General features: G+C 34.5%; 1 protein-coding gene across 1 annotated transcript; it reads left to right on the top strand.

Moving 5' to 3' along the window:
* Nucleotides 1-636: 636 nt before the first annotated feature.
* On the top strand, nt 637-2,762 carry LOC108212572 (protein FAR-RED IMPAIRED RESPONSE 1-like). The gene is made up of 2 exons (XM_017384296.2): nt 637-1,006; nt 1,632-2,762. The coding sequence occupies exons 1-2, from the start codon at nt 967-969 to the stop codon at nt 2,519-2,521; spliced, it is 930 nt and encodes a 309-aa protein (XP_017239785.2). The 5' UTR covers nt 637-966; the 3' UTR covers nt 2,522-2,762.
* The last annotated feature ends 10,692 nt before the right edge of the window (nt 2,763-13,454 follow it).

Consider the following 13,454-nt stretch of genomic DNA (forward strand, 5'->3'; position numbering starts at 1 on the left):
AAAATGAGTAAAGTTAGATGAAAAGTGGGTAAAATTGTGGAACCTATCAATAATAATAGATTTGAGATAGTGGAGGAAAGTAGTGGGTGTAATAGTAGTTTTTATTGTTAAATATGAGATAGTAGGGGAAGATAGTGGCGTGGGTGTAATGATGGAAAAAACTTACTATTTATAGTAACGTAAAGAAATGAGAGGGATATCCCAAAATAGCAACCGTAAATAAATGAGAGGGACAGAGAGAGTATATAAAAGTTATTAGTTAGATAGGAATAGATTTGATAAATACTGACTCTCGGATACAGTATTAGAACGAAAAGATCCATTAGATAATGAACTAGTGGTTCTAAACCATCTCGACCTTTAATACTAACTTATTTATTAGACACTAATGTCTATTCATTAATATGCATTAAGATATATATATAGGTTTTTGCTCAAATACAAACCAATTAATTGTACAAACTACAAACTAAATCATAGCCATTCATTTATTTTATCCTTCAATTAATCCTATCCGTTGATTAATTAAATATTAAAACAGTTTTTTTACACAGCAACTGTCTTCAGTTGCTGCGCGCTTCTCTCTCTCTCTCTCTCTCATGTCTTTCTCTCTCTAACCGATGCTACGCGCTCTCTTTGATGGTGTTAAGCTGCATCTCTCGCGCATAATTCACATCTAGTTCGAGCGAGCTTTTTGAAGATTAAGCTCGTGATATCTCGTAATCATCTTCTCTCTCCGTTTATCTCTCTCCGTTTATCTCTTTTTCTCATCATGTTCCGAGGATGTATATATCATGAATTTTCGTTGCAATTGGTCTGGAGTTGTGTTTTACTTGATTTTTTTCTGTATCGGTATGTAAATCTTTCATTATTTTGGAAGCTGATGTTTAATTGCTTAACAAATTTTTTTATTTTTGTTAATTTCTTCAGCTTTCAGGTTTTTTTAAGTTTTATAGTGTTTAGACGATGATCACTTCAGACTTAGCGAAGATTAGTCACAATCAAGGTAAATATTAGTTGATTACGGTGATTTTATAGTGAGATAGTTAATGTAATTATTGCAATTGTTTGTGATTATCGATGTTAGTTTATTGTGATTATTGTTGTTTGAATAGTGTTGATTTTAGTTTCTGGTAAGAGTTGGCATTTGTATAAGGTAGTCTTTTTGAGAGAAACATTTATTTTTTTATTGAAAGTGTATATCTGTTGCGAGGCAAATGTCACTTGAGAAAAATTAAGGTGATTCCGGCCTATTGTGACTAATAGGAGTGGTAGCTCCTGAGTAAATATATATCAATCTTGCTAGTGGTTGCTCCTGAGTAAAATATATAAAATCAGGAGCTCTGTGGTATCACAAGGGAGATAGACTTGGAGAATACGAGTTAGAAGTCTGCAAAGCTTATTAATATCAGCTTAGTAATAGGTCATGTATGAGCTTCACATACAAGTAGATTATAATCTGTTATTGCACTAAATTTATACTTAATATAACTTAAAAGCATGATTAAAAGTGAGTTTATTGTTGTGATTAGTGATAACTATTATAATTATATGTGATTATGTGATAAATAATTACTTTTGAATGTTGTGATTATCTATTGTCATTACTGATTATTTATCATGTGTAATAGGTTCAAGCTATGGGGATTCATCTGTTGTTAATCGTGGAGTTGATGATGTGACTTCTGTTGGTAGTTCTATTTTATCTTCAAACCGCAATGAAGAATCTGGTACAAGTTATTCTATTTCATCTGCTGGTCAAAAGACGTATATTCCTTTGAATGTTCCCGATGTTTCGAAGCCAACTATTAATCAATGCTTTCAGAGTTTAGACCAAGGTTTCATATTTTACAAGGAGTATGGTCGTTTAGGCGGTTTTGATGTGAGGAAGGGAACTGAAAAGAGGGATGAATCTGGTATAGTTAGTATTAAACATTATACATGCAGTAAAGAAGGGTGTAATGATTTTCGTAGTACTTTGGATAGTAATTTGAGTAAAGTTAAGCGAAGGCGGACTGGTTCCACGAGGTGTTGTTGCAAAGCAAAGATAGTTTTGAAGGTTAATGAGGATAGAGAATATTTTGTGTTTAAGTTTGATGAGGTGCATAATCACCCCTTGGTTGATGAATCTGGAAGGCAATTTTTGCGATCTAGTCGTGAAATGACTATAAGTTCGAGGAATTTTGTGTTTGATGCTGCAAAAGTTAACATTGGCTGTAGTAAAGCTTACGGTTTGATGAAAGAAATGGTTGGAGGGTATTCTAATGTTGGAGCTACATTGAGAGATTTTAGGAACTTTAATCGGGACTTGAAATGTTACGTTGGCGAAGGAGATGGGCAAATGATAATTGAAAAGTTTAAAGTTTTGCAGGAGAGCTCGAGTTCTTTCTATTATGCGTATGAGCTTGATGAGACAGGGCATTTGACGAAGCTTTTTTGGGCTGATGCAATCTGTCGGAGGAATTTTGAGGTGTATGGGGATGCTGTTTCATTTGATGCAACGTTCGATACAAATAAATAAGTCAAATTTTGTTGATTAATTATACTGATTTAGAGTGCTTTTTGACCAGATTTGATTTGATTTCAATCCAATGCCTATAGTATGTTTACATAACAAACCCTGCACTTTAGTGTTTAGTTTCAAATTGAATGCACTTCTGGGCTTCTTGACATGATAATTGTAATTCTGGATATAATTGAAAAACCTTTGAAATATATACAATTAAACTGCACATTCTCTTCTTGGGACTGGTTTGCACGCCGGTTGCTGTGAGTAAGATACACATTTCCTTGCGTGTTTGTTAAAGATTAGAAATGAATTTTTTTTATTTTATGTGAGCGTATGTGATAAAGAAACACCAGTTGGAGCCTAATGGTAAAGTTAATAACTAACTGGTCTTAAAAGTGATTAAAGACAACCTCTGTCCTGAAGTTAAAAAATTATTAAATATTTTATTTTCCTCAAGTCTGTATGAAATATGCAGTTTGAACATGATTCATATTTTCACATGCCAGTGTAGCAATAAAGCCAGGCAACTGACAGGGAAAATTACAGCTATATGGTAAAAATTATTATATTCTAGATATCTCAGTACATATATTCGAGTTTTCCTAGACTAGGACTCTTTAAGATGGTACCAGTTTCTCGTATGTCTTTGTTTAGTGCAATACTAATTTTATGCAGTTATCTTTAGATAGTTGATGTTTAAGTATTATTTGATTTTAACATACTATATGCATTGGATTTGATTTAATTTTGAGTAGATGCTGTTTCTTTATCACATCTTTACTGTTGCTCTGGTAGTATATGGTAGATTACAATATAGTTTTGTTATTAGTATAGTTGTTTTTAGTGATTATAACATATAAATTTTATGATTATACTATATACTATATCAATTGTAGATGTTGATTTATGTGTTGTTATAGTGTTTCATTTTAGCAGGTATAACATGATTTTTGCCCCGTTTACTGGGGTTGATAAACACGAAAAATGTGTAACTTTTGCTGCTTGCCTTTTGGCAAAGGAAGACGTTACTCATTATAAATGGGTTTTTGATCAATTTTCTACATGTATGAAACATCATCCTGTTGTTATCGTGACTGATCAGTGTCCAACAATGAAAATTGCAGTTTCTTCGTCACTTTCTTCAAAACATGGTTTTGTTGCTACTAAACACCGCTTGTGCATGTGGCATATAATGCAGAAATTTCCTACAAAGGTTTAGTAGTTTAGCATTATTTTATTTTTTAACATATGTAATTGTATATAAATATGATTTTTGATGTATTTTTGACGAGGCTTTAAATTTTTTGCAACTTGGTAATCGGTTATGTAAAGAGACTGACTTCATGGAGAAGATGAAAAAGTATATATGGTTAAATCATTTAGATATTGCTGAGTTTGAACAAGGATGGCAGGCTGTTATGAAGGAGTTTAATTTGGAAAATAACAAGTGGTTGAGTGACATGTATGCTATCAGATCTTCGTGGATTCCAGCTTTTTTTAGAGATGAGCCTATGTTAGGTTTGATGAGGACCACGTCTAGGTCAGAAAGCGAGAATTTTTTCTTTGCTCAGTTTCATAAACAAGCCGATACAATATGTGAGTTTTGGTTGCGTTTTCAAAGTGCAATGCAAAGACAACGAAATGAGACGGAGAGGCTGGATACAGAGTCAAAATCGAGCTTTCCCACTACATTGTCTACATGGTTTATTGAAGATGATGCTGCTGATTTGTTTACTCGGACAGTTTTTTACAAAGTTTAAGAGGAGATTTTGGCAGCATGTTTGGATATGCAAATCAAACGGATGAGTGAAGAGGTTGATGGTGTTACTAATTTTGAGATCAAGGATGTAAAAGTGAAAGAAAAGATCTTTAAGGTATGTTGTTTTTACATTTCCCGCTAGTCAATTTACCTGGTAAATATTGATCTTTTATATCATATGAACACTATTATATTATGTAAAGGACTGTTGATATTTGATAAAATCATTGCTACTTTGAATACTCACAGTGGACACTGTGGCCATGATTTTATAGATAGAAATGAAGCCAAATCAAACTTAAGCATAGTTAGGCAGCAAAAAACAGGGTTATATAACACAAACAAATCTGTCTAATCATTAGCAAGAGTGTGAAGCATTTATATTAATTCACTTTTTTCTGCAGCTGTATGCATCACAATATTTCCCTGAAATTACAGAGCTCCTGCGAAGGCTGCCTCGTGTAATTCTTTTGATGTTGAAGACCAATGACAGAGGATAAAACCCTCTGTCAGAGGGTCATGCATTATGTACATATTTTGTTTAGGGAGTTTATATATTAGTGATTTAATTATTTTAGTTATATTCAGTAGAATTTAGTCATAATTCTCATAACTATGTATGCGTTTATGTTATATTTTGGTATCGGTTAGTAAAGAGCATGATGTTTGTTCTTGCAAGAAGTTTGTGATGTGTGGTATAGTTTGCAGGCATAGTTTTTGTGGTATGAAGCATATTGGAGTAACAAGATTTCCTAAAAGTCTTATTTTAAACCGATGGTCAAAAATTGCTGATTGTGGAAGCTCGTGTGATATGATATCTGCTGATTATTTTAAGATGGAGAAGGTTTCATTAAAATTGATGAACATTTGGTTTGATTTTCGTCAAGTTCTTAACAAAGCTGGAGTGCATATGGAAGTCCTTGAATTTGTGCACCAAACTGTGAAGGACTTAAGCACCAAAGTTGGCAGTAGTTTGGATGGTGCTTCTTTTTCAAAAAGATCACATGGCTGCTTTGATTGGTGAACAGCCTCAAGGAGAACTTACTGTGCTAGTTCCGAATATTTCTAAAAACAAAGGAAATTATTTTAAATCAGGCAGGTTGATTAGCGAGAGGGAGAAAGCAATTACAAAAGCGAATAAGAGAATACGAAGGTGTAAAGAATGCTTAGCTACAACTCACGATTCACGTACTTGCCCAAAGAAGAAGGAGTTACAAAAGTGAACATTGTTTTAGGTTTTACTATAATATTTTTCATTGTTTTTTGATGAAATTTAATATGTACATGAGATGTTGTGTTATGGTTATATTGTTATAATTTGTTAATGCATATTATGCTGTTATTTTATTTTATTGGTTATGTATAAGTGATCACAATTAGTAATCACTAAAGGCAGAAGCACTAAACACTTATATTTAAACTGAATTATCATTTATATTTAAACAGATGATTATTGTTAAGTTTGTACAATGAATTATTAATCATATGTTTGCTACTTATCAACTATGTTTTTGTTTGTCATACATAGGTTTGTAATTATTCACAGTTGTAATTAATGCGAGAATTCGGAACAAGAAATATTTTGTTTTTTTCCACCTTAAGGGTTTAGTGTTTCGTTTTTGGGTTTTAGAAAAATCCACGTACGCTTTACAGTAACAAGAAAAATCCACGTCCGCTTTACACCCTCGATCCTAAACCCTAATTAAGCGAGGCTGAAGGGCGAAGGCCCTGAAGCCGAGACATCGGTGGAATAAATAAATTTACAACCGTTAGCATCTAGGGTTTAGGTTTGGGTTGCAGAATGATTAATTCGTACTGTATATTGAATTGGCCGACGGTTAGGGTTTAGGATTGAGGGTGTAGGGCCGGTAGGCCCTACTCCCTCAAGCCTAAACCCTAATTAAGCGAGGCTGAAGGGCCGAAGACCCTGAAGCCGAGACGTCGGCGGAATAAATAAATTTACAACCGTTAGCATTTAGGGTTTAGGTTTGGGTTGCAGAATGATTAATTCGTACTGTATATTGAATCGGCCGACGGTTTTCTTTAGGGCCGGCAATATCAGACACGACCCGAACCCGACTCGAACCCGACCCGAACCCGTAACCCGATTTACTGAGACAAAACCCGAAAGTGACCCGAAAATCACCCGTTTTACACGAAATGGACCCGAAATGACCCGAAATTAGGATTTCATTTTTAATAACTTCAATTTAATATGTACTTGGTTATATTTGTTATAATCTGTTAATGCATATTATGCTGTTATTCTATTTTTATTGGTTAGCTATAAGTTATCACAATTAGTAATCACTAAAGGCAGATGCACTAATCACTTATATTTCAACAGATGATCACAATTTGTTTCCACAATGAATTATTAATCATAGGTTTGCTACTTATCAACTATGTTGTGTTTGCCATACATAAGTTTGTAATTATTCACAGTTGTTTTGTCTTTATTTGGAATGGCCATGACAGATAAAAAAACAATTAAAAAAAGGGAAAATCCAAGACATCAGAGGTTCTTAAATATCCACAAGTATAATAAACAAAAACAATACAAAAAATAACTTGTCAAGTGAAAGAAAGATTACACTTCTAGCATAAATAAAGTTATATGCAACTAGATTTTATGGGAGCCAAGAACAAGGTATTTCAGACCTAGATAGATTGGGATGAATTGGGATGAATGGATAACAAGATTAACCAGTTTCCTTGATGCAGATTCAATGTAGAGCTCCTTCCCTTCTTTGAGAATTTGTTTCCTCTTCTGGTTTAGTTGTGATGAAAGGATGACATTGTTGTACTTGATCCGAAGTTTGATCAGTTGATTATCCTGGCCATGCTGTAGTATAATTTACATTCATTAAATTCCATAATAATAAACTAGAGATTGGTAGGGAAGATTAAAAAAAAGTTGGATGAGAGTTTTACCTGTTCTTCATTCAAATCAGTAGTCCACGTTCTTGCATCTCCCATATAACTTTCCATGTGGCGCATCAGAAAAATTCCACAATCAATTGAGTTTCTTGTTGTTTGCCAGGTCATTTTTGTGAAGGTTGGCGTCAACCTTCTAAGTCTTCTTGATATATTAATGAGACCCTTAGATTCCAAGTAGTCTGTGAAGTGATAATGCTGTGAAATTTATGTAAATGTGAATGGGTTAGTCAATGCAGTGAATAAGATGGATACACATTTGATTTTACATGATTGATGCATACCAGAATTCTTGGTTTATCTCCGTAACAAATCTGTGCATCAATTTCTCTGTCTATATTATCTATAATCTCGTATGCTGCATTCTTTATATTGTAGAAAATCAAATAGAAATGCTCGAATGCACATATGGGAAAAAATACCTACAAGAAGAAAAACATAAAAAAAAAATTATACAGCCGAGTAAGTTTTCAATTAGTCTATTAGTATGTAAAATTCTACAGTTTTACCATTTCTATGATATCCAATCTTGTCCTGTTGAATTGTATCAGCGTGTCATCCATATTGTCAGCGAATAACTGGTATGTGTTTGCATCCAGTGTTGGTTGTTGTATGTCATGAAAGCAGCAATGGTGCGTTTTGAATGAAATCTTATAAAATAAGAGAAAAAAATTAAGGGAGATAATAGTATTACCACACAACCAATTGTACAGAAAAGACGAAGTGGGGAATCGTCTGATTTGAACTTTTCAGCATCATTCAAAATCAGAGCCCATGTGTCAACAACTGAAGTGGCAAGATTTTTACCAATTCTTAATGTTTGCATGTCTTCCCTTATGCAATAATAATCATTGAAGACGAACAATTGTTCACTGTCAAATTTTTTGGAGTTATTATCAGGAGAAAGATTAACTATAAAAAATAAAAATTGAAGCTCGAGTTATAAGAAAGAAGAAACTTACATTGGAGTTTTGTTTTGAATCAAAAATCTCCAAATGCCAAATTCTTGATTTGTTATATTTGAAGAGATGTCAATCACTCTTTCAAGAAATGGAGATTTTCCATATCGACCCATCTTCAATGCTCTTGTACTCTTCTCTCTTAATGCTGGTTTTGGAGTAATTTCAGTTGCTGTAATTGGCACACTTTCTTCTACCGGAACAGCTTCTTCTATCGTAGCAGGTTGTTCTCCCTGATTTCCATAGATGTCTTCATCTATCTCAAGTGAAAAGGATGGGTATTCATCCTTTTTGTCATCATCACCAAATAAGGTGGTAGTCTTGACAGTTGCTTTTGCTGATTGGACAAAATGAATAACATCAATTTGTTGGACTTCTTCTTGTCTCAATTCAAAATCATCTTCCAAGACTGTATCTGGCGAGGATTTTCTGGGGATGTTAGTTGTTTTCTGTTGACCAAATACATCATTGATCAGCTGTTGGATATCCAAAAGACCTATATTAGTCGGCTCTTTTTCCAATGCCAACTTCAGCTCTGTGTCAAACAAGAGCTTTGTTTCAATCAAATCTTGAGCCATTTCCCGGAGGTTTTCAACAACATCCTAACAAGTTCAGAATCAAAGTGCTTAACAAATAATAGTTTAGTAATTAGTAGATTGATATTCTAATTAATAGAATACACAATTTTAATGATTACTATATATATATTATGGTGATTACTATATATATATTATAGTGATTTTTTTTTCATATATTGCTCTAAGCATGCTTTTTGAAGTATAATATTTTGAAGTATATGTGTTCTGACAGTCAGCACTATTGAGCATATCATGACAACACAATAATACCACAAACTGACTCACTTGCTAACCTTGGAACTTCTAACTATGTTTTGCATATAGATTCTAACAAACTGATAGGGAAAATAATGCAAGTCACAAACTGATAGGGAAAATAATGCAAGTCACTAAAGTTTTGCATATAGATTCTAACAGACAAAGGGCATATAAAATAACACCAAATCATGCTTGAAATCCACTTCTAATCAAAATAAACATCTACACATCTCTTCTAGTGAACTATTAGATTTTTATGATCTATTACACAATCTCTGCAATGTGTCTTCAGATACCACTTCTAATCTACACATATTACATCAAAATGCTTACTCTGAGGATAAGGGCATATTACATATTACAATTGTATATTTGTACCCTAAATTACAAATGTTAAACTCATTACTAACTTGACCAAATTTCATATTATGTAAGAAAAATTTCACAAATTTCATATTAATTGCTACTAATTACCTTGCTTTTGAGTCATATTATGTAAGACATTTTTTTTGTAGTTATCAGTTTTATTTGATTGGCAGGTATTATTTTAGTAATCAGTAATTATTTAGTTTTGTAATTAGTAGGTAGTTTTTTACCGATTATACATAATTATGTATTTTGTACATAAAATTTATGTATACTACAAAACACTGTTATGTTTTTCTATGATTATACATACCTTTGATCCTGATGTGTAAAGCATAATGTAACGTAACTGTAATTACGATAACTCAACACAACAAAAGTCAGGAAACAATACGTAAGTATAATACAGGAATCTACAGGTTGGAGATTCGATACGAACAGACAAAGACAATCAAGATATCTGAGACGAGCATCCGTCCACTGAAAGAAGTTCATTAATATGTTCAAGCCTCAGTGAAGAATAAAGTTCAATGTGTCTGTTATCAAGATTGCCTGAAGATCAAGTATCAAAGACCAGAAGATTCCAGTATATTTAATTTGATTATTTATAATCAAATTTATCGAAGCAACACCTAACCCGGAATGACTGATCAAGTATATTGTCAAGCAAAGAATTCAAAGAATTGTTTCAGTTCGAGTCGTTCGTGAACCAGACCAGTGCACAGGACGTCAGGACGTACGAAAGAATTCAGTGGATTCGATCAACGAATCATTTGATCAAGTCAATCGAGCTACTCCAGAATATGCTGCCAAAGAACTCATTATTATATATATATATATATGTATATTAATTGTGAATTACCTGAATATAAATAATTCAAGTAATTAAATAAACAATTAATAATATATATATATATATATAATGGTGCTAAAAGGAGAGTACTTGTAAATTTGTCTAAGTGCTTATATATCAACACAGGGGAACACAAGGAGTACATGGCGCAAACTTTGACCAACAAAGTCAAAGCTTGCGCTACTGATACACTTAGCACTGTGAGATGATTCTTGCGCCAAGTTTGACTGAAGTCAACACTTGCGCTTGACATCTCCCTTAGATTATTTCTCCAAGTCTTTACAGTGGAGACAGGTGAAGATTGGGGCGCAACCTTTGACTTAGTCAAAGGTTGCGACACCAAATTGGATTCTGAGCGCAAGTTCCTTAAGCTGAGGAATTATCTAAGTCAAGGACACAGTACTCATCTGTGCTAGCGCAAGTTTCACTAGCGCAACATTTGACCTGGTCAAATGTTGCGCCACTTGCCTTTAAATCTTGTACAGGCGCCATTTCAAGATTTGTGGAGTTAGTTTCATTTTTATAAAATGAATCCGTCCAGGACGAACTCAAGTCGTCCAGGACGAACTCGTTAACCATGGTTAGTTGTTGGAAAGCCTATAAATAGAGCTTAGTGTTTTCATTTGAAAACAACTACACACTTTGTAAGTGCACACACTATACACGTTCTCGAGAGTTAAAATTAGAAGATCGTATTTATCGAGAGTTTGTAATAGAGTGATTGTAGTCTCTGCAGCCGACACTTGTGTTGGAATTTGTAGCACCCGAGGATTATTTCTAATACAAAGAATATTCCCCGACTTGCTGGAGTTATTTATTTACGATTGATTTAACATGGACTGAAATTAGATTATCCGCAATTAAATTAAATGGGAGGAATTGGTACGACGTATTCAACCCCCCCCTTCTACGTCTGTTTGGACCTAACAATTGGTATCAGAGCTTAGCTGATCGATATACAGATCTGAGATCCGTAACCAATCTGAAAAGCTAGCTGTCCGTACAATCGTAATTTTATCTGATAACAATGTCGACACACAAGTTAGGAATCAAAGTACCTCCATTTGACAAAGATGACTACAACAACTGGAAGATGAAGATGTTGCTGTACATCAGAGTTGCTAATCCCATGTTCATTGGGATTCTGGAAAATGGTCCGTTTGTGCCTATGAAGATTATTCCTGAATCTGTTGAAAATGGTGTTCGTATTGCACAGAAGTCTGTTCCTAAAGAGAAAAGTGAATACACTGACACTGATAAGGAATATGTTGCACAAGACCATAATCTGCAACTTATAATTGTTGAATCAATGACCAAGACAATGACACATCTGATACTAAGTCTGAAAACTTCAAAGCAGATGTGGGACACTATTGAGGCATTGATGGAGGGATCTGAAGAAGTCAGGGAAAACAGATACGATATGCTAATTGCCAGATATGAAGCATTTCAGGCAATACCTGGAGAGAACATTTCTCAAATCTACGAGAGGTTCATGTTGTTACTGAATGAACTCACCCTGCATGGAAAGACTTATCCACAGAAAGAGATAAACAGAAAGTTCTCATTTGTGATGCCACCCCATCTAGTTGTTAAGACAGAGACCATCCGGGAAAGAAGCGACTTCAGGACTATGACTTTGGAAAAGCTGTTTGGAAAACTGAAGACGTTTGAGATGGAGCTTGAACAGAGAAAGATCATATATGGTGGTGGATCAACAGAATCCAAGAGTATGGCCTTACAGAAGACCACTGCACTGATTGCTGATCAACCATACTTTGGTTATCAACAATTAGTTGAATATGGTATCAATGATCACACTGTTGCTCAGAGTGATTGTTCATCCATCAAAGCTGACTATCCTTCTACCATTACTGAGATTGTAGAAGCTGAAGTTGATGAAGTTTCTGAAGAACCGGAGGATGAGTTCTACACTCAAGAAGAGCTGGAGCAGCTGGAAGATAAGTCAATGGCTTATATGGCTGCAAGGTTCAAGCATATCAAGTTCAGGAAGAACCCCCGGTACAAGAAAACTTCAGGGAACAAGTTTCAGGGTAAAGGAGGATACTCAGGCTCAGGGTCAAAGACTACTGGCAGTTTCAAACCAAACATGTATGACAAGAGCAAGGTCAGATGCTACAACTGCAATGACTTAGGGCACTTTGCAACGGAGTGCAGGAAACCCAAAGCAGCTTCTGTCAGAAGCAACTCATATGATAAGAAGAATTCTTATGAGGATCTGAAGAAAGAAAATGAGAAGCTAAAAGCTAAGTTGGAAGCAATGGTGGCCAAGCACAAAGGAAAGGCTTACATTGCTGAGGGAAAAAGCTGGGATGACACAGATTCTGATGATGAACCTGTCCAGAGCAATTATGCATTTGCATTAATGGCTGACACTGTCGAGGAATCTCCATCTCAGGTATCTCCTGAAATTTCTGTTGATGACATGACTACTGCTGATTATAAAAAGACTATAAATGAACTAGGTCAAGAGATGTATAACTTGCACACTAGTTTATTAGCTTCAGAATCAGATAACAGTAGTCTTTCTCTAAAGATAGCTAAACTTGAAGAAAGAGTAGATGAATTAGCTTTAGAGAAACTCATAAACACTAACCTTAAAGATAGAATTGAATATCTAGAGAATAAGGAGAAGTGTAGTGCAGAAATTGAGGAGTCCCTTAGGTCTCAGATTGCTGACCTAGAAACTAAGCTTAGGGCCTATCAGAATTCTGCCTTTCTACAGAAAGAGATCTTGGATAGTCAAAGGGTTGATAAGAAGGTTGCTATTGGCCTTGACTATAGTTCTTTGGAAAGAGCTAAAAGAAAGAAAAGAAAAGAGAATGAAGGCATATTTGTTTCAGCAGGAACTGAGAATGCTCCTGAAGGAACAAATATACCTAAAATTCTAAAGAACACCAAGACCCCTATCTTTAGAATGGCTCAAACAGAACCTCTGATAGAAGAAGACCTTGTCATCAAGGAAGAGTTGAAAAATGAGGAAGTTGTTAAGCCTCAAGTAAAACAGGAATCACAAGATGTACCTTCTAATTCCAATGTCAGAGATGACTCAGATAAAACTGGATTAGGAAGTACTAGTTCCAACAAAAAGAAGAACAACAGGAATGGCAAGTTAGATCCTAAGAACACCAATTCTAGGAATTCTAATGCTAGAAAGGTTTGTAATAATTGCAATTCTACTAATCATCTTACTCATGCATGTAAAGTGATTAAA

Source organism: Daucus carota, chromosome 9 (assembly GCF_001625215.2).
Source record: "Daucus carota subsp. sativus chromosome 9, DH1 v3.0, whole genome shotgun sequence".
Classification (NCBI taxonomy): Eukaryota; Viridiplantae; Streptophyta; class Magnoliopsida; order Apiales; family Apiaceae; genus Daucus; species Daucus carota.